This window comes from Balaenoptera musculus, chromosome 13 (genome assembly GCF_009873245.2).
Source record: "Balaenoptera musculus isolate JJ_BM4_2016_0621 chromosome 13, mBalMus1.pri.v3, whole genome shotgun sequence".
NCBI classification, from domain to species: domain Eukaryota; kingdom Metazoa; phylum Chordata; class Mammalia; order Artiodactyla; family Balaenopteridae; genus Balaenoptera; species Balaenoptera musculus.
The window spans coordinates 69597438-69625186 of record NC_045797.1 but is presented as its reverse complement, the minus strand read 5'-3'; the positions used below and the strand labels follow the sequence as shown (position 1 = coordinate 69625186).

The window sequence follows — 27749 nt, the reverse complement described above, 5'->3', positions numbered from 1 at the left end:
CGTCCCCTATCTGCCCCTTAGGATCGTCAGTGGGCTACGTGTCATTTCTCAGAGCTGTGACTGATGTTGCAGCACAGCTGAGCCAAGGAAAGTGGGGGACACAGACCCTTCTGCTGTTTCTCTGCTCCTACCTGGCTGTGAGACCCACAGCAAGTCACATCCCACCCTGGCCTTGTCTGCAAGGGACGGGACTGGTGACGTCTGAGCCCCTTACAGCTCGGACCATCTCTACTCCAGCTCGGCCAGGACCTACTCCTGGCCTCTGCTTCCAGCCCCTCCTGAGATGCACGCTACTCAGGATTATAATCTTGTCCCCACTTCACCCCATGATGGCTGAGCCCTGGAGGGACTTCCTCTGTGTCCAGTCCCAAGAATAGAGCCTTGTCCAGGACCTCCAAGTCACCCCTTTCTGGAAAGAGCATTTCTGACTGTGGCCGCAGCCTTGCTTATCAGCAGAGCGAGTCCACTGCCCCAACCCCTGGGACAGCTGGAATGCGGGAGCCTCCCACCCAGAAAGGGGGGCCCCCTAACAGCTGGCAGCTCCCACAGTAGTCTGTGGATGGGGTGTGGGAGGAGCAGTGGTGCTGAGAGCCTGCTGACCCCAGCCAGCACTTTCAGGCAGGAGGGTAGCCAGGAGAGAGGCTGCAGACAGTCTTCCTTCCCAGGTTGCCCCTGGACCTGAGCTGGCCCGGGATGAGTGCACTGGTGGCTGGCGGTTCCTACAATCCAGGCCCTCGGCTAGCTCAGAGGCTTCCAGGGCCCCGGGAGCTAAGGTCCTGCTCGTGGACCAGCCTTCAACATCCCACCTAGACCAGTGGCCTGCTAGACCTCTGAGCAGCTGGAGTTAGCCGCATGGGTCCTCACAATGGTTTGATATCTCAAAATGTTCTTGGGCCATTACATGATATGTGTGTGTTGCAGAGCATACGATCACCTTCCTCAGCCTTTGGCTGGAATGGGGTCAGGTCAGGGTGCTGACGCCAGCATGCTCGTGCAGTATAAGGGCTCAGCTTGGCAGTGGATGGCATTACTGCAATTCCTGGCGTCCTTCAGATTCTTTGAGAATCACCAATTCAGCCCAACCCTTCTCTCTTCCAGATGAGGAGACTGAGACCAGGGCAGGGTGCAGGGGGAGATGGGGCGTGGCCTGCCCCAGCCACCAGCAGTGCGATATCAGAGCCAGTCCTCAAACTCAGGCCTCCTGACTCTTTCCACTCCCCCAGCACCCACACAGTCATTCCTCCATTTTCTTTCTTTTTCTGAGCATCTTCCATGTGTCGGGCACCGTTCTGGGCCCCAGGGACTCAGCCCTGGTCCTCATGGTGCCTACATTCCAGAGGAAGCAGATAGTCGATAAACTACATTATGTGATCACAAAAAAAAAAAAATCATCCCAATGGTGACAAGTGCCAGGAGTCAGTAAAACAAGAGAATGGGGTAGAGAGTGATGGAGAGGAGGGATGGGCGATCTGGGAAAGCCTTCCAGGGAGGGGGCCTGTGGAAAGCAAAGGTCAAGGAGGAGCCTTCCAGGGCGGGGGCAGGGCGTGGGGACAGCAAATGTGAAGTCCCAGGTAGGCCAGAGCTGACACGCTTGAGGAACAGGGGCAGAAAGGGCAGTGTGCCTGCAGCACGCTGAGCGAAGGGGTGGAAGCGTGGGAGGACTGGATCCTGCAGGGCCATGGAGGCCATGGTCAAGAATTTGGATTTTACTCTACATGTGATGGAAGCCACTGGAAAGTTTTAAGCAGGGTTGTGGTGTGATATGACTTAAATTTTGACCAGTTCCCTCTGGCTGCTAGAGGTCAGCTGGTTGTAGTAGAAGAGGGAAGCTGGGAGACCCGTCAGGCTGCAGTTGAGTAACTTGAAAGACAGAATGGTGGTGGATGGGACTCGCGTGGAGACTGTGGAGACTGTAGAGAGAGGTGGATTGAGGGTGTGTTTTCAAGACAGAGTTGGCCCGACCTGTTGATGGATAGCCTGTATGTGCTGGGGGAAAGGAGGGAGCCCGAGGGCTATGGGAGTAGGGGGAAGGGAATAATCAGCGGTAATCTTTGACCTGAGCAACTGGGTGGAAGGTAAGCATTTACTGAGATGGGAAATAAAATTTGGAGAGTAAAAGGTTTGTTAAAGAGATGAGATTCCAGACTTCTTGTTTTAGACACAGGTTAATTTTGAGATGCTTATTACAAATCCATGAAGGCAGCTAGACAGACAAGTCTGTAGCTCAAGGGAGAGGTCAAAGCTGAGATATAAATTTAAGAGTTATCAGATGGCAATAATATTTAGAGTCATGCAGCTTGATGAGATCAGCCAGGGAGAGGGGAGAATGGGAGAGAAGAGCCCAGGGCAGGCCTTTCCTCCAGCACTGCGAGGTCAAGCAAGGAAGGGGACCTGCCGGGACACTGGAGGGAAACCTGGGGAGTGCAGTGTCCCAAGGCCAGGAGGCATTGTTTTAAGAGAGAGGGAACTGTCAACCAGGCCAGCTGCTGCTGGGAGATCAAGTCAGATGACCACAGAGAAGCAACCAGTGTGTTTGGCAATGTGGTGACCACTGGAGACACTGACCATGAAAACATGGTGTAACTAACATTGAACAGCTTGTTCCAGGAGCATGGGAAGGAGAGAGTGGTAGGGCACCCTTTGTATTTGACCAGCCTGATATGGAACAGAGGGGCCAGATCCCAGTAGAGGCAGGGGAGGGAACAAACAATTTCCCAGCTCCCCATTTTCAGGCCTTTTCATAAATGCTTTACAAACCTCCTCCTGTAGAGGCCCATGAGGTAGTCATCATTATGTCCATTATGCAAATGAGGCCCAAGGCCCAGCAAGATTATTGGCTCAGGGCACCCAGCCAGGGCCCTGAGTCCAGGCCTGTCTGACCCCAAAGCCCCTGCCCCCAACTGTCGCTCTGCCTGCGTCTCCTGGCTGCTCTTTTCCCCCGCCCCTCCCATCCATCCTTGTCCTTTGATCATTTCTGTCAGCTTCCAGCAGTCTTGGCCTCTGCCTCCCTCCTCCGGGAAAGCTCTGCTTTTTCTCTTTGATCCTGCACGTCTGTCCTCGGCTGCGTCCTCTGCTGGGCCCTGTGTCCCCTCCTCCCTGTCGCTTCAGGATGCGCTGAAGGTAGGGGATCTGCAAGAGTTTCTGAGAGCCTTGCGGGAACCTGGCCTGCGGGATGAGCGCGTGGCTCCTGCTTCCCTGACCGCCACTGGAGAAAGAGCCTGGGGGCTCCTCGGGCCTGGCTGGGCAGCAGACCAAGCCCTCTCGGCACTGAGGGTCCAGAGACGCGAGCTCACAGGCCGGGGATGTCTGTGGAAGCAACTAGGAGGGGGCAGCCAGGAGGGCCGCGCATTCTTACCCCGATGGGCCAAGATGGGCCTCCGAGTTCTTCTCAGGAGACAGTTACAATGACTGGTGGGGTTCAGGGGTCCTAAATAGGGAGGTGTAATCGACAAAACCAGCCATCTGGCTGCCAACACCACATGCAGAGAAGAAGGGGGCGCTCAGGACTTCAGAGTCCCTTTTGGAGCCTGGCTGGTTCCAGTGGGAAGACATGGGTGAGGCCCAGAGACTCTTGTCGGAGCTCTCTCCCGGCCTGGGTGCTCCCCTCCCTCCCCCGCCTCCCCGTGTCCTGGCCAAGGTGAGGGAGGCCGCCCAGGATGCCCAGAGCCGCCTCCAGCTTCCACCCTCAGGGCTCTGAGGCCCTGTCTGCCTCCGGCTGCTCTAGGAAGGCCTGGTACCCAGCCCCCAACTGGAAGAGACGGGCAGAGGGAACACAACACAGGGAACCACGGGGCCCAGGCGCGCTCCTCAAAGCCCTGACCGGGCGCTGCAGTAGTAATTAGCTCCTCACACATCCCCAGGGTTATTTTTAAGCCACGTTCTTCCCTGGTTTATTTTTAAAGTAACACTGGCACGTGGCTGGCTGGCCGCCCTTCCCAGGTGCTGGTGCCAATTCGGGCCAGGAATGGAGCAGGGCAAGATGAGCCCCTCCCCCAGGGCTCCCCACCAAGTGCTGGAGTTAACCAACCCCTCCCTGGATGGCAAGGGAGGTTCCTGCTGTGCAGAAAGCCTGGGTCCAGCCTGGGGTGAGCAGGTGGGCTGGCATGAAAGACACCCCCCGCCACCCTGAAACTCCATCCTGCCTCTGATGCACACATTGCCCATTTTGTGACCTTGACCAAGTCACCTCACCAGCACGAGCCTCAGCTTCCTCATTTCTCAGTGGGGTGAGTGATAGTGATTCTTGCGTCTCACTCAGAAAGTGAGTGATAAACTGAAATGTTGCACAAATCTAAGGGAGTATTGGGATTGATGCCCCCTGCAAATATGCTGCCCCCGCTGTCCCACTAACCCCTTCCCAGCCATGCCTGTCTCCCAGCGTGAGTGACTCGCAGGCTGGGAGAGGCTCCTCTTCCTTTCATCCCTTGACCACCCCCTAAGACCTGCCTCCACATTTTCAGTCTGGCTGGACTCTAATCCAGGCCGCCCAGGGTGAAGGGCAGCTGTCAGGCTGCTGGTGGCCATGAAAAGGCTTGGGCTGGGGCAGGGGATGGTGGGAAGTGCGACAAGAGCAGAACCACCCCTCCCCCAGCCCCTCCCCTCCCCCCCAAGCAGCCTTCCAGAGAGCTTAGCTGTGGAAAAGCACTGCCAAGAGTTAACTCCAAAGCCCTCTCCTCGGGTACGGTGCAGCAGCTAAGGCTGGAGAAGAACGTCAGGGACATATGGTGGAGGACGCTGAAAGGCATGTTGAAAGTGTGAGCTTCTTTCCCTGTAGGCAATGGGGAGTCGTGGAAGGTTTTGAGCAGAGCAGTGACAAGTGCAGAATGGAGTGTAATCTGGAAGTAGGTGTGAGGAAGATTAGGAAGTTAGCGAGGGATGACAGTTCGGATTGGCTCCCCAGGTCCAGACTGGAAAGGATGAGAGCCTAGGTGGTGGCTATAGGAACAGAAAGAAAGGGCAGGACTAGGAAAAGAGGAATGGCTGGGACTAGGTCTGGGGGGAGAAGAAGAGGGGAAGGCAAGGTGTTCAGCCTGGTTGACTGAGGAATTACTAGGAATCAGGCAGTACAGAGAGGCCAACATGGTGGGAGGGATGGGTTCTGGTGGCCCAGCCAGGCTTGGGTGCTCATGCTTCAGCCAGGTGACAGTGTGGTGCAGAGCTGGAGGCGAGGCCTTTGTGGCCTCCCTGGAACCAGAATCAGATCAGCCCAGGCAGAATCTTGGTCCACTCTTAAAATCAGCGTGCAGGAGAAGGAAGCAGAGGCAGCAGGGGAGACTGCAAAGGACCAGTGGGAAGCAGGAGGGTCGGGTTTCCAGTGAGGAGGAGGACTGGCCATCAGGGCTGATCGTGGCCAGAATATGAAGGAAAATGAGGATGCCAACAGCCAAGACCGCCATGCATGACTGTCCAGGTTATGGACTGTCCAAAAGAATCCAGCTGATGGGTGTGGGTTGCTGAAGTCCAGCCTGCTTACCAAGCCATGCACTCTCCCAGGGGCTGCATCCACCCAGAGGGGGCCTTTTCTTTTCTAATTGGTCCCAGAGTGCCATGTAGTTAGGGCAGCCCTGCCCACAGGGCACCGGGTCTGGTACTCAGGAAATTCCTGATGCTGTTGGGGAGAGTAGTCTTAGTGGGTGAAGCAGGGGCATCCTGATGGGTGAGGGGAGAAGCAACAGGGGCATCGTGGGCCTGCCTCCCTTCCTCCTTCCCTGTCTCCCTCCCTTTCCTTTTTTGAAGACTTGAGGCAAATAGTGAGAAATTAGCAGAGGACAATTTTAAATACCCTCAAACGGGGGGCCTCCAGGAGAAAGGTTAGGAAGAAAAGCCCAAGGCTGAGGCAGCATGCAGTTAGGGGTTCAGCCTTGGGAGGGGAGGCCTCACCACCTCTGAAATGGGAGTTGGAGGAAAAGAGCAAAGCACTCAGAGAGAGCAGGAGAAACAGTATGGGGAGAGCCTCGCTCTGCCAAGTATTTGCTGTGTGACCTTGAGCAAGTTACTTAACTTCTCTGTGGCTCAGTTCCTGCATCTTTAAATAGGAATAATAGTAGTATCTACAGAATAGGGATGTTAGAGGAATAAAAGAGGAACATATATTAGCTCGCTTAGAGCAGTGGCACATAGTAAGCACTATATAAAGCTCAGCTAAGACTATTTTGAATTGGGGAGGAGGGAGCAGTGACAGAGTCATTTAATCATTTGAATAAAGTCAAGGGCAGAGAAAGCCAGCTCGCCCAGACTCCACATGGGGGTGGACGGAGGAGAAGGCACAGCAGCGCTGTAAGCAGTAGCTGGGGAGGGCTGGGTCCTGGGGACACTGCCTGGGCCCAGGGGACTCTGCGCAGCTTGCAGCTCTAGGCACCGTAGAAAGCAAGCTCGGGACACCCCTGCATGAATAGGCATCCTCTATAGGCCGTAGGAGCCAGGAAGTCATTCTCCAATTATACCCCAGCCCGGCCGGGCTCTCCTGCGATTCTGGGCTGTGAACAACAGTGTAGATGGAGAACTTGCAAGGCTGGTGCAGTGGCAGAGCTAATTGAAAAGGTTGGGAAATCAGAGGTCAGAGGAGAGGTGACAAGCCCGGGGTGAGTCAGGCAGCGGGAGGCAGGCTGGTGGGGTGTGAGTGTCTGCTTCCATGTCTCTGTGTAAAGGGCAGTGTCCCAAGGATGGGGACAGCTGCTTGTGTCTCCACTGAAGACGGCCGAGAAGCAATGGCCTGAGCCTCATTTCATTCCACCTAAGGAGCATTTCCGACAGGGCCCAGGGTTGAGTGAAGTGTGTTTCCATGGAAAGGGGCGGAATCTTAGCCTCTCGGTTGGGTCCAGGCCTGTGTGGAGGAAGAGCTGTGTTTGGTGGCTTCTTTAGATCCCTGAGGGCCTGGAACTTGAAGGAACAGCGGGGGGCCCAGAGGCCAAGTCCTGTAGGGGACTCCTCTCCTTTTATTGAAGGGCAGATTTTCCTGCTTCCTGGGTGTGTCCACCCTATAGCCACCCTGGTTCTTGTACTCTGTGCCCTGGATGGTGGACAGGGTCATGCCAAGAGGCCATGGTGGGGGGCATGCGGGGTATTAGAGTGAGTGAGTGTTTGTGTGTGTGTGTGTGTGTGTGTGTGCGTGTGTGCACACACATGCACGTGTGAGTGGTAGGGGTGAGGACACCGTGTCTATAGGCTGGCTCAGAGGGAGAGAATGTCCTGGCAGCTGGCTTCAGGCTGAAGTCCCTGTTGCCTGGAGTCCCTCTCCTCCTGGGCACTGTGCCAACCTACACCATCTGAGCTCCTGAGCCCTGGGCAGGGTGTTGAGCCTAAGAAAAACCTCCTTCACATCTCCTGGCATCTACTCCCAAATTCCCTGCCAGCGCAGAGCTGTCTGGGCCACCAGCCATGACCAGCAAGGAGAGTGGGAAGCAGGTGATGGAGACAGAGCCCACAGGGGCCACGCTCGCTCCAAGGCCTCCTTGCCAAACCCAACCCATGCATCCAGACCAGCTTCATGCATCTGCTGGGAATCCACCACAGACACCGGGCAAGGTGGGCCAGTGGGAGAGGCACCCACCTCCACGCAAAACCTAATACCTGGCAGAGAGTGGCAGGGGCAGAAGAAGGTGCCATTCTTCCAACAGGGAGACAGGGGAGGGTGTCCCGAAAGAGGCAGCCCTGGAGCTGCCCTTCCTTGGAGGACGGAAGAGAGGAGGGAGGGAACTCCAGGCAGCCCAACAACATGAGGAAGTGCTCAGAGGTGAGGCGCAGAGGGGACTGGAAGTGTTGGGGGAGCCAGGAGAGAGCAGGCCAGGTTGGGGGTGCATTAGGTTGTGCACAGCCTACGTGCTGGGCCAGGAAACCCCTAGAATGTATTGTGCGCCTTTGGGGAACTAAGGAAGGCTTCTGAGTGGTGAGTGGCAGCTCAGAGTTGTGCTTTAAAACGTAATATTAACAACAGCTCCCACCTCCTGAGACCTTCCACATGCCAGGCCTTGTACTAGGTACCTTGCACACTGTATTTCTAACCCCAAAGTCACCCAGCTACCTAATAAGAGAGGGGATCAGAGAGGCAGTGTGGGTTATGGGAGAAGCAGCAGGCCTGCGGTCAGGAGGCCTGGGTCCCAGGTCCAACTCTGGGCGGGACACCAACCTTTCCAGGTTTCAGTGTCCCCAGCCATCGAATGGAGGCCACCCCTGCCCAGTGGACCACATAGGGCCGCTGCGTGGATTCAACAGGCATGCTCCTAAACGCTATAGTGTGTAGTGCCCATATGGGTCTCCCCAGACTCATCCAGGGCCCTTCTGCTGCGCTGCTCACTTTGCCAGACACACCTGGGACACAGTGCTTGGGAGCCTGGCTTCTCCATCTGGAGCGGCTGGTGCTTAGCCAGGGCACCGTGCCCCCTTGGACCTGTGTGAGTAAAAGGGGACTTCTGAAAGGAAACAGCACCACTTAGCTGGTGTCAAAGACCCGCAGCCAGAAGCCCAGGCCTCTCTCTCCATCTCTCTCAGGCCACACCATCCCTGTCCCTGCTGTTCCTGTTCACTCTGGCTTCTCTTCCCCAATAACCCCGACTTGCATGTGGCTTTGGCTCACCCTGGTCCCAGTTAGGACCCAATTCTTTGTAACCCTGCAGCTCAGCTCCCCAAAACTACCCAGCCCCTCAGCCCTCATCACAATCCCTGAGAGAGACAACCTGACTGGTCCACCCAGCTGATAGTTTAGGTCCTCTTAGATCAGGTGTGCATCCCTAGTCCAATCCGTAGTCCAGGGCCACATGGTACAAAGGTGCTACCTGGGCCCATCCTTAACTAGGGTTGTTGCAGGACAGCTCCGAAAAGGCAGGAAGCGAGTAGCCAGCCCAGACATGTCCACCACAGACAGCCTCCCTGGGGGCCCTGGGCCCCTGCCCTCCAGCTCTCCTCTCCTCACCTCCTGCTCTGTCTGGCTCCGGGCCTGACTGAAGCATCCCAGGAATCTCTAAAGAGAACCTCCAGGGAGCTGTTCCCTGGGACAGAAAGGACTGGCCATTCAACTTCTGGGTTCATTAGGCTGGCAGAAAGCAGGGGAGGGGCTCAGAAGAGAGGGTCTTTGGCAGGATGCCATCAGGATGGATGCAGAGCCCTAAGACTCTTAAGACCCAGATCCCACCCTGAGGGGCTTCCAGTGGTCTTAGGATGATGACCAGCGGGACACATTTTCCACGCTCTATTCGCAAAGTGAACGGTCCCAGGGACACCAGAAAGTGCCTGGACTTTGAAGGCAAAAAGATCTAGGTTGAATCCTAGCTTTTCCAATTTTTATCTGCATGACCTTGGACAAGTAGTATTTAACCTGAGCCTTAGTTTCCTCATCAAAATGGAGTTAATAATGCCCACCGTGAAAATCATGGTGAGAACTGGAGAAGATTGCTGCAAGGGTGGCTGAGTTCCCGACACCGTTACAGTTATTAGTAGGTGCGCTAGGAACAGCGAAAGCACAGGCTCTGTTCTGGCCTGTGACTGTCCCCTCTTTCTCTCCCCTTCCTTCCTCTTACACTCCGTCCCCTCCCGGTTCCCACCTGCCACCCCAGACCCAGCCACACAGAGGGGAGGCCAGGAGGCGAGTCCCCGCGCAGGGGACCAGACCTGGGCCCTGACCGCCTCTCAAAAGCCTTGTCCAGGGCCCAGCCTCACCCCGGGCCACCGCCCCCAACCTCCACTCTGCACAGGCAGACTTGAGTGAAAGGAGCTTTGCTCACAGAGGCATCACTGTGCATAAGGAGGTGGGTAAATATGCCAGGCAGCGTCTGCCAAGAGGCCAAGTGAGTGGCAGAGATGGATGCTGTGTGCAGAGCTGAGAGAAGGGGATGCTTGTGGCCCAGAACAGGAAGAAGGCAGTGGGGATGCGGTGGGAACACAGCAGCCAGCAACGCATCACCAGAGGCTGCGAGTGTTTTGAAAAGGAAGGCAGGGCTTCACGATAACGCTGCAAATCTAACATTGGTCTAAAATTAAAAGTATACTTTAAAAAAAAACGTAAATGGTAGAAGATGAAGAAGGAGGAGGAGGAGGAAGAAAAGAAGAGGAGAAGACGGAAAAGGAAGAAGGAGAAGATGAAAGAGGAGGAGAAGGAGGAAGGAGGAAGAGAGAGAGAGTATGGCCTCAGACACTGACCTTCATCCAATTTCTAGAGACAACCAGGGCCAAGCAGCTCTGTGCAGCAGCCAGGGGTTCACACCACCCTGAACAATGCTTCCCCATATCCAGGGGCACTTCAGAGGCCCTGCTCTCAGCCGCAGGAGCACTGGCAATATTGCTGTGCCTTCGGACTCCTGGCTTCTGGGTGCCTGCAGTCCCACCATCACAGAAGGGCCCCTTTGACATAGACTCCCCACATCCGGGGATAACTCTTCACTTAAGGGACAGTCTTCTCTCACCTGCCCACTGGCTTGTCTCTGTTCCCAGAGGTCAAGACTCAGCCATCCCCGTCTTCGCATCCTCTCCCAGCACTCAGCTTGGTGCCTGGCACAAAGTAGTAGGTGCTTAAGAAATATTTGTTCAATTAATTAATCAAGGCCAGCTAAGAGGGAATGAAGCCATTTTTGCTTTGGTGATTTTCCAGCTGATTTTTCGAGACCAGCCAAGTGCTGCAGCCTCCCTGGGGCCCCTCCTGCCCACTCAGCCTCTCCAGATGCCCCCCCTTAGCTGTTTCCAGGGCTGACTCTGAGCTCTCCCACCACCTCCTGCCTGGCTGGAGCCGGTGGAGGGCGTCTTCTGGGGAGACCTAGCACACTCTTGGATCTGGCCTCTTGGGAGAAGGGCTGGAAAGAGGAAGCATCATAGCTGGGGAAAACACGTGCTTGACAGACAGGGAACAAGCTGCCATGACTTTTCCAGAACAACCTTAAGAAGAGCAATTCATGAAGGTCTCACTTAGATGGGCCATGGACCCAGATCCCTGACCCCAGCCCAGAGACCCTGGAGGCCACTGGGATGTGGAAGAAAGAGAGCAGGACTCGCCCTGGCTCTGCCACACACCTGTGTGGCCTTGTCACCCAGCCACTCAGCTCAGTCTCCTCGGCTCAAAACCAAGGCACCGGGCTTCCCTGGTGGCGCAGTGGTTGAGAATCTGCCTGCCAATGCAGGGGACACGGGTTCGAGCCCTGGTCTGGGAAGATCCCACATGCCACGGAGCAACTGGGCCCGTGAGCCACAACTACTGAGCCTGCGCGTCTGGAGCCTGTGCTCCGCAACAAGAGAGGCCGCGATGGTGAGAGGCCCGCGCACCGCGATGAAGAGTGGTCCCCACTTGCCACAATTAGAGAAAGCCCTCGCAGAGAAACAAAGACCCAACACAGTCATAAATAAATAAATAAATAAATAAAAGAACGTGAATTTCTAAAAAAAAAAAAAGAGCCAGGTTTTTGGTTTAAAAAAAAAAAAAAAACAAAAAAACAAAAAAAAAACCAAGGCACCTGCCTTCCAGATGCAGCATCTAATCAGCTAATACTGGTTAGGCTGCACGAGGCAACAGGTCTGAATTTGTACCCTGACTCAGCCACTCACTGGCTGTGTGGTCTTGAATGAGTTAGGGAAACTTTCTGTGCCTCGGTTTTCTCATAGGGAAAGTGGGGATAATATCTACCCCATAAAGTTTTTGTGAAGATTAAATGAAATAATGTAAAGCACTGAGTATAGTCCCTGGCACACAGATGCTCCACAAATGTGAGCTTTATGATTTACTACTATTACTACTACTATTACTACTACTATTACTACTACTATTACTACTACTATTACTACTACTATTACTACTGCTGCTACTGCATCACCACTACCACCATTACCATTAGCTCTACTGGGTGACAGGCACTGAGCTCCTGAGAAATACAAGACACCATCCCTGTCCTCAGAGTCCAGAAGGAGACTGAGAGGACAAAATTAGACGAAAAGGAGGAGGAGGTGGAAGAGGAACAGGAAGAGGAGGGAAGGAGAAGGAAAGAAGGAAGAAGGAAAGAGGAAGAAAGAAGAAGGAAGAAGGAAGCAGCTAAAGAAGCCAAAAGGAGTAAAAGCTCAAGGCTCCAGAGACTGGTCCCTAGGGCTAGATGGGGGTGGGGCTAGGGGCCTCTTTAGCGCTCAGAAGTCAGAAGGGAGAACCTGGGGACCAACAAGACTTCAGGCAGGGACGTGCAGCTATCTCCTCCTTGACCCTCTGCGGCCTCCTGCGCTGGGAGGCTGTGTGGGGGGTGAGGTGGGAGGACAGTTTTGTCTCTGAAGAGTCAGCTCTGGCTGCCCCTCTACTTCAGCGGGACCAGCCTATCTCCAACCCTCCCCCTTCCCATGACAGCCCAAGGGTTCTCACCCTATGCACAGCCTCTGCTCAGTGCTGATTAGAACAGCTCTGCAAAGGGCCCCAGCATCTGTGGGCCTAACACGCACCTGGAGGCTCAGGGCCATTGCTTTGGGGACCCAACTGTCCCACCGAGACGACTGCTTTCTTCATTGTTTGTAGGGGAGGGAACGTGGCCCCTCTGTAAGCCCAGAATCCTAGAATGTCACAGGACCTCAAGAACATCTCCTCCACCTCCTAGAAGAGGAACCCCAAGCCCAGAGAAAGGCAGGGACTTACCTGTGACCATACAGCGGCACAGCTGGAAGCAGACCCCAGGTCTTCTGACTTCCATCCGGCCCTGGAGAGTCCTGAGGCGACCAAGTACAATGGAAAGAGAAGAGCCTTTGAATTTCAAGTTTGATTCTAGCATTTATGTCCTGAGATAAAACACTTTACCTCACTGAGCCTCAGTTTCCACACCCGTAAAATAGAAAATAATAATAATAGTAAATACCTCCTCTACGGGATTGCTGTGGGAGCTCAAACAATAGAATGTATAGAAGTTGCTTTGTAAATGACAAAGGGCTGCTTAAGTGCAACACAGAAATAGTTATTATTCTAGAACTTAGAGCACTACATATATTAAGGACTCAAAAAACGTCTGCTGGTTGAATGGATGAATGTTTGTGGACTGAACAAAGGGCTCCAGGAGCACTGATTTGTTTAGGTGGGTGGGATCAAGGAAGGCTTCGCAGAGCCAGTGACTTGTGAAATGGAATTTGATGGAGGAGTAGAAGCCCATCAGGCAGAAAAAAAAGAGCATGAACAGTGTTCAGGAATGGGAAAATGCAGCCATGCCTCCAAAGAGCTGTGGATACAAATTCCACATGCAGGTTTGGGCTCCAGCCCCTGCTCAGAACTCACCCCTATCCTCAGGGCCTGTGCGTGGTATGTGGAACAGGCGGAGCTAGCAATTTATTAAATCCTAAAATATAACTTGTCCGAGAAGAAGTAACCTTCTAATCGAACTTCCCATTTGATAGGTAAGAAAACAGAGCTCAGGAGCTGACATGCCTTAACCAAGACCCTACAGCAGGCTCAGCAAACTAGAGCCTGTGAGCTGAATTGGCCCACCGCCTGCTTTTGTAAATAAAGTTTTTTTGGAACACAGCCATGCCCATTCATTTACATATTGTCTACGGCTGCTTTCTTGAGACAATGGCAGAGCTGAGTGGTTGCAGGAGACCATAAGGTCTGTCAAGCCTAAAATATTTGCTATCTGGCCATTTACAGGAAAAAGTTCAGCAAGTCCTGTCCTACAGCAAGGTAGTGGCAGAACTAGGATGGGATCCAGGCCCCCGACTCCTGGTTGGGGGTTCTTTAACTCCGTGCGTGCGTACCCTACCCTCTGGGGTCCGCCTCGCCCCATGTAACACGGCCTGCAGGATGCAATTTCAGGCAGCCAGGCTCTGGGCAGGCTCAGCTCCAGGACACATGGTGCAGCCAACAGGGAACACCCAGGCTGGCCACTGTTGCCCCCATGACCCAACAAGGCTTCCTGCCGGGAGCAGTTCAGTCCCTTTTGGGGGAGTCTGACAAGGAGATGCGAACATGTGCCTGCTTCTCCTCCGTGGGCAAAACAGGAAGAGCCAGAGAGTGTAAGTGTAGGACTCAGGCCAGCCAGATGCCAGACTTACAGACACAGCCTTTCAAGAAGCACAAGGGTGGGGGTGGGGGGACTGGCATCCCAGCCATCTGCTGAGGTGGCCAAGTCCACTTTCAATTGTGCTGTAGAATTCCTTTCTCAATGCCAGACTGTCCCTGGTGGATTCATTTAATTAAAACCCCACCAGATCCAATCTGTTGCAAGTTCTAAGCTCACACATGTTCTATCCAGCTAGTCACAGGATACAGACAGGCCACAGGCCTGGGCCATGGCCACCTGCTGCAGTGGCTGGGCTAGAAGAGACCTCACAGCCCCCGGGTCAGTACCCTCCCGGGTTCACCCAGTGTTGCTGCCCTGTGTTGTGTGAGACACTGCCCGTTCTGGGCCTCGTGCTCTGTCCATCCTCCCTGGCTCCATCCCATTCAACCCTCAGGCTCATCTTTGATGACTCCTTTCCTTGATTCATTCATTCAGCAGAGATTTATTAAGTGCCAGTTACGTGCCGAGCACTCCTTCTAAGTGTGAGGAATCTGGTAGCAACAAAAGAGACAAAAATCTCTGCCCTCATGGGCCTTACAGTTTAAATCCACAAATACGAGAGCATCTCACACACTGTATCTACTCTTTGCTTTCTCCCCTCTCCTTTCCTTTCCTCCTCTTTCCTCCCTTCCTCCCCTCCCCTCCCCCCTCCTGAACCTAGTTTAGGCCTGAGCACTTGACAATGGGACCATGCAGGAGCCTCCTGATGCATCCTCCTGCCTGCCATCTCCCACTGCCATCCCCACCCCTACACATAGGGATGCCAGGAAAATCCATCTCCATACCTCTTTGGCGTGTACCTCCCCTACTCAGGAGCTGTCAATGGCTCCTCGCTGCCTTCAAGTTAAGATTTGAATTCCTGCACCTCCCCTTCCAAGCTCTTCCCATTTTAGCCCTTGCTCACCATACCAACCTTCACTACTTTCTGCTCCAAATAACCCAGAACTTTTGTTGTTAGGTTTATAATATTCATTTCTTTATATGTAATAGATTTTTGTAGAAACTATAGAATCTATAAAAGAAAATTAAAAGTAATCATGAGCCCATGATTCAAAGATAAACTCTTAGGAGCTTTTTAGTGTATTTCCTTCCAGCTTCTCTTTCTGTGTGTGTGTATAGCTGCATTTTTCATATTTGTATATTTACTGTGGGATCCCATTATACATAAAGGGTTGTATCCTACCATTTGTATTTAACCTTCGATGGTGGTTTTCTATGTAATTAAGAGACTCCTAAGAACAGCACTTTAATGGCTACACAATATTCCACCACATAAATATACCTTAATATGTTTAACCAAACCCTATGGGTGAACATTTGGACTGTTTGCAATTTTTCACAATGAAAATGCTGCTATAAACATCCTTGTTCATAAATCTTTGTTCCGATCTCTGGTTATTTTCCCAGGAGAGATTCCTAGAAGTGGCATTGCAGGGTCACGGGCAGACACATTTTCAAGGCTCTTGAGGCATATCGTGTAGCTGCCTTCCGGAGAGAGTCTGCCCGAACCCCTCCACCCCCCATTTGTGAGCATGCCCATTGGCCTCGGGTTAATTTTCTCTGCCCCTGTCATGCCACGTGTCTTCCTAGCATTGTGTCTTTGTTTCAACAGCTCCCCTCCATCAGAACCCTGCATTTCCCACCCATCCCTTAGAGCTCAGGGCAAATACCACCTCCTCCATGAAACCCTTCCTGATATCCAAACTGAAGCTCTCCACCACTAGCCCTCCCTCAGGTCCTGTCTTAAATTCTTCCTAAAACATTTCCTACCTTTGCCAACATCTTAATAATTTGTGTAATAATAACCTCTTCTTTGGGAGGGGCATTGAAGTTTTCAAAGTGCTTCCCCTGAGATGTTTCATCTGATTCCCTTTCACGTGGAAAGTGTTTTGAGGTCAAGGACTGTGGTTTGATCATCTGGGTCTACTTCCCCTGGCCCCATCACCCACCTCAAGTCTAGCCCAACCTCAAGCTAGCCCTTAATTTACTGGAAGTTTACGACAGCCTTCACTATTCCTAGTCCTACCAGAACAGACTTCAGAGGGCTCCCCTCTGCAGCGAGGACTGAGCTAGATCAGAACGCCTTGGATTTCAGTCCTGGCTCTGTCCCTGTCCCTCTCTGGGCTTCAGTTTACCCATCTATAAAATGAGCGAGTTGAACTACATAGTCTCCCATACTCCAGGATAGATGGCTCCCGCGGCCCCTGGCCCCAGGCACCCAGAGCAGCCCTGGGGTGCCTCCGAGGGCCCCTGTGCAAAGCCAGCCTCTGGGATAGGCCAGAGGGAGCTGGCCAGGGAGGCAGGCCTGGCTCCAGGCCAGGCTGTGTCTGCAAACACTGACCTTGGCTGCCGCGGGGATTTTCCATGACACCAGCACCACCCCCCTCAGCTCCCCCTAATCCCATGTGGGCCTGGGGAGGGCAGAGGAGGGGGGCTGTCCTACATCAGAGAACCCTGAACCGGAGTCATAGGGGCACCTGCGGATGGAAGAGAGCTAAAAGAGAGACAGAGGAGAGGGCAGTGGGCCGCCACGTGGGAAGCTGGGGAGGAAGGCAGGGGGAGGGGGAGGAAGGCAGGGGGAGGGGGACGACCATGGTGGGGAGTGGGGACAAGAGCCGGAAGAGGAGCCGGGAGGATGGGAAGAGAGGATGTGGAGAGGGGCAGGGCCGGGGCAGGGCCGAGGTGGGCGGGGCTGTGCCTCCGAGCTGTCCTTCCCAGGCGCTCTGGCCTGGAGGGGGACAAGCTCCAGAGCCAGTTCTGCACACTGGTCCCTCCTGCCAACCCAGGTCCTTCAGGCCCCAGTGGTTTCCCAGGCCTAGCTCAGGCCTTGGCCAGGGCCGGGGACAGCAGGGGATTCCTTCTGGGCCCTGAGGCTGATTTCATTTTGCAGGGTCCTGGGGGCCACCGGGAGGGCAGGAGCTATGAGTCACAAAGGGCCCTCCTCCTATTCCCCACCCCCCCGCCGCCGCCGACTGCTGGGTGTCTAGGGGAGGTTTCTCTCATCCACATCTCATACTTCTGGGCTGTCTGGGCTGAACAGCGTTATCTGAGCAGCTGCACCCACCCGGCCTTGTGCCGGACACTGAGGGGACTTGCAGGCCCTCCGGGGGCTCAGAGCCCTGCAGAGCTCCTCTGCACAAATCCAGGCCTGAGAGCAAGGCAGAGGGAGAGGTCCCTCCAGCTTTGGGAAGGCGCTCCAAGGTTCTTGGAAAAGGCAAGGTCTGAGCTGGATCCTGCAGGATGGAAGGAGAGGGCCTGCGCTCCCCTCCCCATCTCCACCAAGCTGGGCAGCCTCTTTCTTCCCTCCCTCCCAGGGTCTGGGCCAGCTTCCTTCCGCCTCATCTCCTTTAACACACCAATTAAGTCCCTGTGGAGCCTCCGGTCCTACTTCCTGGCTTCTCACTGCTGCCACCTCCAGATCAAGGGGGCGGCTCCCTGTCTGTGCCTCAGGGTCCTCCGTGGACCTTTCTGAGGTGTCCTCTGCAGGTCCAGCAGGAGAGCTCAGCCTCCTCTGGGGGTGCCTATGTGTCACAGCCAGTCCCCTGGAGCTGCCCCGTCTCCCTCAAGCCCCCAGTCCTCTCCGGCTGCCCCACCAGACCCAGATAGCACGCTGAGGTCACACCCCCTCTCCAGGTGCAGCTTTTCATCAGCCCAGCTTGGTCCAGAGTGCACAGCCTTTGGGTACCTCTGGCCACGGGTCACCTCATCCATCTTCTCTCAGGGCAAACATTAGCCTGGCCAGGGCCATATTTACATTAGATAACTAGGTCTGCGGGAAACCAAGAAACAGGTTGCAGCTAGGCATTGCCAAGGGCTGTGTGTTTCTAATCGACAGAAGGGCTGGGCCAACCAGAGACGAGACACCAGAGAATCTCAAAGTCAGAGACCCGGAAGCAGGACCTTAGAGTTCTTGTTGCTACAGAGGAGCGTTTCCCAAACTGTGCTCCAGGGAACACTTGTCCAGCAATATGCACTGTGAGAGAATTGTTCCAAGGTCATACAGGCAGGAAAACTTAAGCACATTCTCCCAACTTCAACTGACCTTGCTCTTGAACACGTGTGTGGCTCTGATAAAGGCTCCACTTAAATCAAATGACAACAAATGCAGTTGAATTCAGCATTCCTGCAATTTCATTTACCCAAGCAACACTTTTCTCATCCAACAGTTATTAATAGTCCATGAAATTGGTATTCCAGGAAATTACCTTTGGGAAACACTGATCTCAGAATGTCAATGCTGAAAGGAACTTTAAAGACCATCTGATTTTGATGTTCCCCAAAATATTCATACTAATGATTAATATTTATTGATCCCAACATCCTAAGCATTTTTTTTTTTTATAAATTTATTTATTTATTTTTGGCTGCGTTGGGTCTTCGTTGCTGCGCGCGGGCTTTCTCTAGTTGCTGAGAGCGGAGGCTACTCTGTTGCGGTGCACGGGCTCTAGGCACGTGGGCTTCATTAGTTGTGGCACGCAGGCTCAGTAGTTGTGGCGCACGGGCTTAACTGCTCCGCGGCATGTGGGATCTTCCCAGACCAGGGCTCGAACCCGTGTCCCCTGCATTGGCAGGCGGATTCTCAACCACTGCGCCACCAGGGAAGCCCCATCCTAAGCATTTTAAGTCAACTAACTCATCAAATCCCCAGAGCCACTCTATGAGGTAAGTGCATCATTATTCCCATTTTACAGATGAGGAAACTGAGGCGCTTAGAAGATTAAGTAACCTGGCCAAAGCTGAAAGCTGTTTGACTTCAGAGTCTGCTCTCACCTATACCACTAAACTGCAGAGATCCCTGTGGAAAATAGAAATATCCATTTTCAGTATTTCAAAAGCATAATAATAACTTAATTCAGTCTCAGAATCAGTTATCCCATGCTAATCAGAAGTTCTGACTGGCAAATGTGTTCCTAATTAATTTTGATGGGAAAATAATTCATTTTTTCACAATTATCTATGCAGTGCCTATTCTAGGTAGTAGCTACACTGTACTGATCAACATATTATACTTCATATGTAAAATATTTAAAAATTTAGACTGTATGAATGGGTGTGGGTGAACAAAAAAAAAACAAAAAAGGCATCCACAGCAGGGGGAAAAGGTGGGAAACTTTTATCTTGTCCTGTCTTTGCATGTCACAGATGAGGAAAATTGAGCCCCAGAGAGGAAAAGGGACTTGCCCAAGGCACAAGCTGGTTATGGTTAGGGCCAGGTCAGACCCCCAGATCTCCCGCCTTCTAGACCCAAGCTCTTTCTTCCACCCAAGGCTGTGGTCAGCTTTCTAACTTTGTGGCCAGCTAGGCCAGGGATAAGAGGTCAGGCACTCAAGCTGGCGGGCACGTGAGGTCAATGGGAGCAGACAGCTGAGTCCAATCCAGCCAAGGCCATTACCAAGGGCTCAGACTGGTTATTTGTGCTTCGACTAGAAGGAAATAGTCCACAGAGAGAAAAAGTTCAGTAAGAGGGAGGGATGGCCCCCAACCCTCTGCATCTCCCTGGAAGACAGAGCTTTGGCCAGTTTCTGAGGCCCTTGGTGATGTTGGGAGGAAAATAGAAGAACTAAGGCCCCGGGGTTCCCATCCCACCTAATTTTTCCTGCTGTCTCAAAATATTCATAATTAATATTTATGTCCAGTCACATACTTTTTAAATCTAGCCACTTGGCTTCCTCAGGTAAATTCCGTGCTCCAGCCAGGTTTCTAGGCCATCTCTTAGCTGGGTTGCTCCCAAGCAGGGGCTGCTGGGCTCTGGTTGAATGAACAGGTCAACCTCGGTTATACTGAGCCAGAGGGCAGAGGACAGAGCATTGAGTTTGGAATGAAATATCTCAGGTTATAGTCCTGGATCTTCCATTCATTAGCTGTGTGATCTTGAGCAGGTCACTCTCCCTCTCTGGGCCTCCATCACCTCATCTGTACAATATAAGGACTGGGCCACATGGTCAGTAAGGACCTTTCTGGCTCTGAGCATATGGTGGATTCAGGAAGGGTAGCTGGGAGAAGAGGGGACAGCAACAGCCCCAGTCAGCTCTCTGAGAGGCAGGGTCTAGAGTCTCAGGGTCAGGGCGTGAGTTCTGGCTGGTCGATCCATCAGCTATTATGAGGGAGGATCCTCAGAGAATCAGCCCCGGAGCGTAGCCTCTGTGGATGTCAGCAACACACAAGGACAGATGGAGCCCCTCATCCTGAGATGCGCAGAGCTGGACAGGAAGGAGAAAACGGGGACTCCCTTTGCCCCCTCTCCCTCGTAAAAACCAAGCCTGAGCACTGGGCAGGCAGCAGGCCTGCTGGCAGGCAGACAGGCCTTGCCAAACTCCCAGTTACTTCCCAGAAGTTCCAGGGCCCCCTGGGAGTGGCTCCACCCCTGCTGGCGCCCCTCCAAGCTGGGTGCCCACGTCAGCAGGTCCTCCCAGCTCCCTCGCCCTTTCACCCAGTGACAATAGAACAGGAGAAGGGGCGGGGGCATGCTGACCCTAGGCCCGATGCTTGGAGAAGCATCTGAATGCCTTGGCATTGCACCCCTGTTGCCATTTCTGCCCCATCCAGCTCAGGGCAGTGCCTGAGGACGATGGTCCACATGGACTGCTCTCCTCTCGGGTCTCAGTTTCCCATCCTGATCGCCTTCCTGGGTGATAAATTGGCTCTGAGGCATCAGAATGAGCGATGAGTCAGAAAGTCTAGTGGCCTTGGCCAACTCACGAGGCTTCTCCAGCTTTCATTATTCCAACTATAAAGTGGAGATAGTCATAATAATGACCTTGTAGGAAGTTTTTGAGAATTAAAGTTAAAAATGTATCTGAAGGATAAGATCTGCAGCCTCAGCGTGTGGTAGGAAGTGAGGGTGGGCCCTGGAGGGCACCTGACCCCAAAGGTGGGGCAACACTGGACAGGACAGTGGCCGTGGCAGAGCATGAGACTTGGGGCCGGGGGACTCTGTGGGCAGCCCACAGCGGGTAGTGAGGCTGCCAGGCCAGCAGGCACTGGGTTTTCCTAAAGGATGGTGGACCGGGAGCAATCACAGCTTATGAACAGACACAGGTGAGGTGCAATGGTGTGCCCAATGTCACACAGCCAGCCTGTGGTCAAGCTGGGGCTGATCCATGCCTCCCATCCCTGTTCAGCCGTGGCCACAGTGCTGTTCCCTCCCCCGCGTCCTATGCTGCGCCGGCCTGGGGGACAGGGAAGGGCAGGATGGGGAGCTGCTCTGGCTCAGAGCCTGCCCAGCTGTCGAGGTGAGTTGTGGTCTGGCTGCTGTGGCCGAGCTGGCGGGCACAATCTGTTCTCACCCTGCTGGGGTGCAGACGGGCCAGGCATGGCAGCTCAAGAGCTCAGCTATCCAGGCCCCTGGCAAAGGGTGACACAGTCACCAGCTAGATGCCACGGTCAGGGAGCAGGGGAGCCCATTCTAAGGGTGGCCCACAGCCTCACACACCCCAGCAGCAGTCCCCCGACCTCCCTGAGCTTTAAGATTCACATGGCTTTAGGCTGACAGAGATGCCAAGTTTACTGGAAATGAGCTGTCTGCCAGCCCAGGTGATCTCTTGGAAATGTGAGGGAAACCTGGCACTTCATTGTGAGCTGTCACTGAGCTGTTACTGAGCGCTTGATATGTACCAGACTCTGTGCTAAGTGTTATACACATTATCTCACTTATTTCTCCCCAAAAGTCCTGTGATGCAGGTGCTACTTATTAGCCCCATTTTGCAGATGTGGAAACTAAGGCTCAGAGAGGTTTTTTTTTAAAAAAAAAAACACACAGTCCATGGCAGAGTCAGGATTTGAATTCAGATCCCATACCAAAGCAGACGGTATCCGGCCTTGCCATCAATTCATCAAACATATTTTGGGCATAGCCCATGGTCATGGCTGGCAATGGGGGGGCGGGGAGGAACATGACAAAGTCCAGCAGTGCCCACCCCCACTCACCCCAAGCTAGTATTTAGCTGTACATATGTATTTACAGTTGGGGGACCTGAGTGACAGAGTAGGGGATGGTGGTAGTACTGGCCCTGGACTTCAAAGCCGAACATTCTCAGTGCCACTCAACACAGGGATCACTTCCAGCTGTGAGCAATCCAGGATGGCTGCAGAGAAGCAGCAGCATTTTTAAGTTTTTGGGGTTTTTTAATTTTTTAAAATTTATTTTATTTTTGGCTGCATTGGGTCTTTTTTGCTGGGTGCAGGCTTTCTCTAGTTGCGGCGAGCAGGGGCTACTCTTCGTTGCAGTACTCGGGCTTCTCATTGCGGTGGCTTCTCTTGTTGCGGAGCATGGGCTCTAGGTGCTTGGGCTTCAGTAGTTGTGGCATGCGGGCTCAGTAGCGTGGCTCGTGGGCTCTAGAGTGCAGGCTCAGTAGTGGTGGCGCACAGGCTTAGCTGCTCCACGGCATGTGGTATCTTCCTGGAACAGGGCTCGAACCCGTGTCCCCTGCATTGGCAGGCAGATTCTTAACCACTGTGCCACCAAGGAAGCCCTTGGTTAAGTTTTGATAAGGCTTAAAAAGGTGGGAAAAATGGAAAGCATTACTTTATTATAATAATCCTGTTAATAAAAGTAATAAATATCTTAATAGCTCAGTGAAGGAAGCAGGGCCAGGACCAGCAGACATCATTTTACAAATGAGGAAACATGCTCAGAGAGGGGGAGTAATTTTCCCAAGGCCACACAGCCACTAGTGACAGGGCCAGAACTTGTGCCTACGGCTTCTGAGTTCCCATCTAGGGTCCTTTCCCCTCTAGGTCTCCAGGCAGAACTCTTGACTTAGGCCATGTGATGGTTGGCTCAGAGGGAGGCTTTGCCTCTGCCTGGCTCCTGGCTGGGTGAGGGCTGAGGGGCATGGTAGGGCGTGATAGGGTTGAGACTGTCTGACTGGTGATAGTAACACCTGGAAGGACAACCAGGGCCCTTGCTTTGACAAAGGCAATGCTGCATCCCCATGAGGAGAGAACCTACATTGGGGCCAGGCATAGAGGATGACCCCAGGGCCCCACAGAGGGTTTGATGAGGACTCTGGAGCACTAATTCATGGGGGGAGGGCACTGTCTCCTTTCTCCTCCTCTGACACGGGTGGGCCAGCTGCCTCTGGGAGACTGGTGGGCCCCAGGGGCGAACTACCCCCATAAGCTTTGGCTGGAAGCAAGGAAGTCATCAAGGACCCCCAGGGTCCCTCCCTTCACACTGAATCACAGGATGCAGGACTCATTCAGTCCAACCTCCACCCCTTATAGTCAAGGAAACCGAGGCCCAGAGAGGACAAGGAACAAGTCCAAAGCCCACAGACACTAAACTAGAATCCAGGTCTCCCAACTGACTTGCCAGTACCGTTTCATGCTATCCACGCTGCCTCTAGACTAAGTTCCCAACAGCAGCACGAGTCAGCTCCTATTCTGGGTAGAGAAAATGGTCGGGTCTTTGAAGCCAAACAGACTCTAATTCAAACGCAGGTTGCTCTGCCTCCATACAGTGTGACCCCGGAAAAGTCACTTAACCCTCCCTGCTTCCTCTTTCCTTCCTACCTACCCCCTGGAGTGGTCATGATAGTAAGTGAGAAACCATCAGCAAGGAACTAAAGGATGCACCCATAACTGTGAGTCGTCTTCTCTTCGGCCAAAGGAAAAAGAGGCCAGACTCTGCGAGGTTGGGGAAGGAGAGGGGAGAGTAGGGGGAAGGGAGGCAGGTTTCTGGAAGGGCAGCCCCAAAGCACGTGTTTTCTCTCCTCTTCCCCTTTTTCCCCCAGGCTACGGCCACGCAGCGCCCAGCACCGACGGCGGCAAGGTGTTCTGCATGTTCTACGCGCTGCTGGGCATCCCGCTCACGTTGGTCATGTTCCAGAGCCTGGGCGAGCGCATCAACACCTTCGTCAAGTACCTGCTGCACCGCGCCAAGAGGGGGCTGGGCATGCGGCGCGCGGACGTGTCCATGGCCAACATGGTGCTCATCGGCTTCTTCTCGTGCATTAGCACGCTGTGCATTGGCGCCGCGGCCTTCTCCTACTACGAGCACTGGACCTTCTTCCAGGCCTACTACTACTGCTTCATCACGCTCACCACTATCGGCTTCGGCGACTACGTGGCGCTGCAGAAGGACCAGGCGCTGCAGACGCAGCCGCAGTACGTGGCCTTCAGCTTCGTCTACATCCTCACGGGCCTTACGGTCATCGGCGCCTTCCTCAACCTCGTGGTGCTGCGCTTCATGACCATGAACGCCGAGGACGAGAAGCGCGACGCCGAGCACCGCGCGCTGCTCACGCGCAACGGGCAGGCGGGCGGCGGCGGCGCCGGCGGCGCGGGCGGCAGCGCGCACACCACGGACACCGCCTCGTCCACGGCTGCGGCAGGCGGCGGCGGCGGCTTCCGCAACGTCTACGCCGAGGTGCTGCACTTCCAGTCTATGTGCTCGTGCCTCTGGTACAAGAGCCGCGAGAAGCTGCAGTACTCCATCCCCATGATCATCCCGCGGGACCTCTCCACGTCCGACACGTGCGTCGAGCAGAGCCACTCGTCGCCGGGAGGGGGCGGCCGCTACAGCGACACGCCCTCGCACCGCTGCCTGTGCAGCGGGGCGCAGCGCTCCGCCATCAGCTCCGTGTCCACGGGCCTGCACAGCCTGTCCACCTTCCGCAGCCTCATGAAGCGCAGGAGCTCCGTGTGAACGCCTTGCGGGGCCTGGAGCACCTGGGAGCGCGGGCGGGGCGGGGGGCTCCTGCCCGGAGGAGCAGCGGGGTCGGCGAAGAGACCGCCCCAGCCGCCTTTGGCGCCCCTACACCCCTCACCACCCTCCCCCCGCCCCCATCTCCGACTGTGCCTGCTTGCACCAGCCGGCAGGAGCCGGGGCTCTGAGGACCCCTGGAGCCCGCATCTGCGCCCTGCAAATTCCGAGAAATGTGAAACTTGGGGGGGTGGGTCGGGGAGGGAAGGCAGAAGCCGGGAGCCTCCCATCCCTTTGGAAAAATAAGGAGCTCCCCAGTTCGCAGAGGCCCTGCTGGTAACCAGACCATCACCCCCTCCCCCTGTCCCTTACGGAGGGAACTTCGTGTTCCGTGTAAGTTTGCATCTCTATTTATACCTCTGTCCTGCCAGGTCTCCCACCTTCCCTTGGCTCCAAAAGTCAGGGTGTCTTTGTCGAGGTCACCCCACTCAATCCCACTCCCCTTCCTCATCCCCAGCTGTGTCTCCCAGTCTCCCACTACCTTTTGTGTTGTTTTGCATGGCTTCGCAGTTATGGAGGAAATGGAAACCCAGCAGTCCCTAAAGCTAGTCCCCAGAGGGCAGGCAGATGGAAGCAAGGACAGGCAGGCTGCAGAAGGGGTGGAGAAGGGAAGGGGGAGGCAGGAGCCCAACAGTCTGCAGGGTGGTCCCCTTGGTAAGTGAGAGCTAACTGGCCTCCAGTCACGTCCTCAGGTGGGGCCGGAGGGAGTCCAGCCTTCCAGACACTGCCCTTGAAATCGAACAGAAACCTTCCTCCTTGCCATCACTGGCTGCTGCTGCTAATAACCGACTCTTAGATCCGTGAAATGAGTTTGAAAACCCTGTCCTGACTACCCATTCGTTTGATTCTCACCACACCCCAGTTAGGTGACCAGGGCAGGCGTTCTCATCCCCATTTTACAGTTGACACTGAGACCCAGACAAGTGACATGACTTGCCCAAGGTGACACAAGTAGCAAAAGGCAAAGGGGAGCAAGAACCCAGGCTGTTTGTTCTGAGCCTAAGTGCTCTTTCTTTCGACTCCTCTTCCCACTCTTTGAAAGCAAAGTTCCCAGCCTGCACACCCTGGCATTGTGTGGGCAACTGGGCCTTAGACCAGAACCAGAGCCCAGGACTGAGCCAGTGCTGGGCTCAGCCGCTCCTCTGCTTGGCCACGAGGCAGGGCTCTGAGTGGGCTGCTGAAGCAGGGTAGGACCACTCAGTCTCTGAACTTCCTACTTAGAAACAGGGGAGTCCTTAGGGCCAGAGAAGCAGAGCTGGGGCTGACAGCAGAAAGGCCAGGAGCTGGAGCTCTAGGAGTTGGGGAATTGGGCAGAGCAGCCTGGAGAGCTGGCAGGCATATCCTCCTGGGACGTGAACCCTGACCCCACAACCAGTGTTGGTGCCTGTGTCCCAAGTAGCTAGAGATAAGCCGTAGCTGCAGCAAGGAACGCTCCTCCCAGGTGTACTCCCTGCCTACCCCACCTGCAACCCAGAAGCCCAGGTAGAGAGCAGCAGTTGGAGGTGAGAGACCCTAGGCTCCACGGTCAGGACCCAGAGCTAGAGCTGGGACCGTGACTCAGGACAGCATCAAGGGATGGGTGAGGGGCCTCTCCCGCTCCAGACTGCCCCCTTTACTGTTCCCGTGTCAGCTCCTTAACACTGCTGAGCAAGGCCAGCCCTGGCATTCAGGGAAGCTGTAGTGGAGGTCCCCAGGGTGATCAGCCTTAGCCCCACCCTGACCCTGCGCTCCGGCCTCTGGGCACCCCTGGGAGGGAAGAAGTCTGGCCTGGCCTGTGTGTGAGTCCCGTCTCAGTGTGGAGGAGCTGGCTGCCCAGGTGCCACAGAGAGCAGGGCCCAGGACCCAGGGCTGCCCTCTGTGTTTATGTTGGGGTGCCTCTGTCCTGTGTGCGACCCTGCCCTCGAGGGGTCCCGTCCCGTCAGTCCCAAGGGAGCCGCAACCAAAGTTGTGGGGAGATGGTGGGGAAGGAGGCCGAATGGCCCTCGCGGAGCACGGCAGACTGCTCCGTCTCCGGCCAGGTCTTTCCTAGGGAACTGGAAGGCCGGTGTTGCTTCTCCCTCACCCCCTCCCACTGAAGGCAGCCTTTCTGCTTCCCCAATGCCTTATGCCTGGGCACACTGCCACAGAATATGCAATACGTGTGGGTGACACGCCCCCGCGCCCACACCCTCACCCCGGGCAGCCCCTGGACCCCACAGGCCGCAGCTGCCACGGCCTCCCGCCAGCCCCTCCTGCCTATCTGTCTTCACACTGAGAATGGCGCCTAATAAATGCTGTCCATGGAGACCAGGCTCAGGCTCAGCCACCTCTGTCATCGTGTAGCCCTGGCACTGCCAGGGAGCGGCCACTCCCCCGCTGGGGTCTGAGGACGCACCCAGCAGACGCAGCCCAGGGGTGAGATACATCGCGGGCACCTCTCTTCCAGGTACATTTTCCTCTGGGTGTGGAGGGACGACTCAGCCTGGGACTGGGCCCCAGAGCCCAGGACAGACCCGGAAGCAGATGCATCCTGAAGTGGTGCCAGCGCCTGGCATCAGCTAGCCAGTGGCTTCCAGATGTCACTGAGTACAATCCGCGGTGGCCTTTGACACCACAACCCATGCCTATCTCCCTGTCTGTCTTTCTTTCATGAAACAGTGCTTAACCCCTACTACAGCCAATGCATTCTAATACTTTCTATTCTAGTTCATGTTATAAAATGCCAGTCACAACCCACTAAATTGATTTCTCTCCCCACTAATGGTTTGCTCCCTGCAGATTGAAATACACTAGAGAAATAAAGGCAGTGTGGGTAAGGCTGCTTTATCCCAGTCCTCCCACCTACCCACATAGGTCAGTTGAAAAATACAGAGAGAGACCTATTTACTGGGGATCCAGGGGTCGAAGAAAGAAGTGGTGGCACCTGCAGGAGGCAGGACACAGCCAAGCCTTGTGTGACAGCGCTCCTGGCTGCTCCTTGCAGCTGCAGGCAGGCCCCTGGGACACACTGCTTGGCCTTCGGCCCTTGGGGTGGCCACGGCACAACCGGCCCTGAGCTCCCATTGGCTCAC

General features: G+C 54.6%; 1 protein-coding gene across 1 annotated transcript in view; it reads left to right on the top strand.

Annotated features, from left to right (window-relative positions):
- The window catches only part of KCNK3 (potassium two pore domain channel subfamily K member 3), a 38246-nt gene extending 11278 nt beyond the window's left edge, over positions 1–26968 (top strand). Inside the window, exon 2 of the mRNA XM_036873985.1 lies at positions 23729–26968. Within this exon, the coding sequence (XP_036729880.1) occupies positions 23729–24642 (914 nt within the window). The 3' untranslated portion in view covers positions 24643–26968. The remainder of the gene's footprint in view (positions 1–23728) is intronic.
- The last annotated feature ends 781 nt before the right edge of the window (positions 26969–27749 follow it).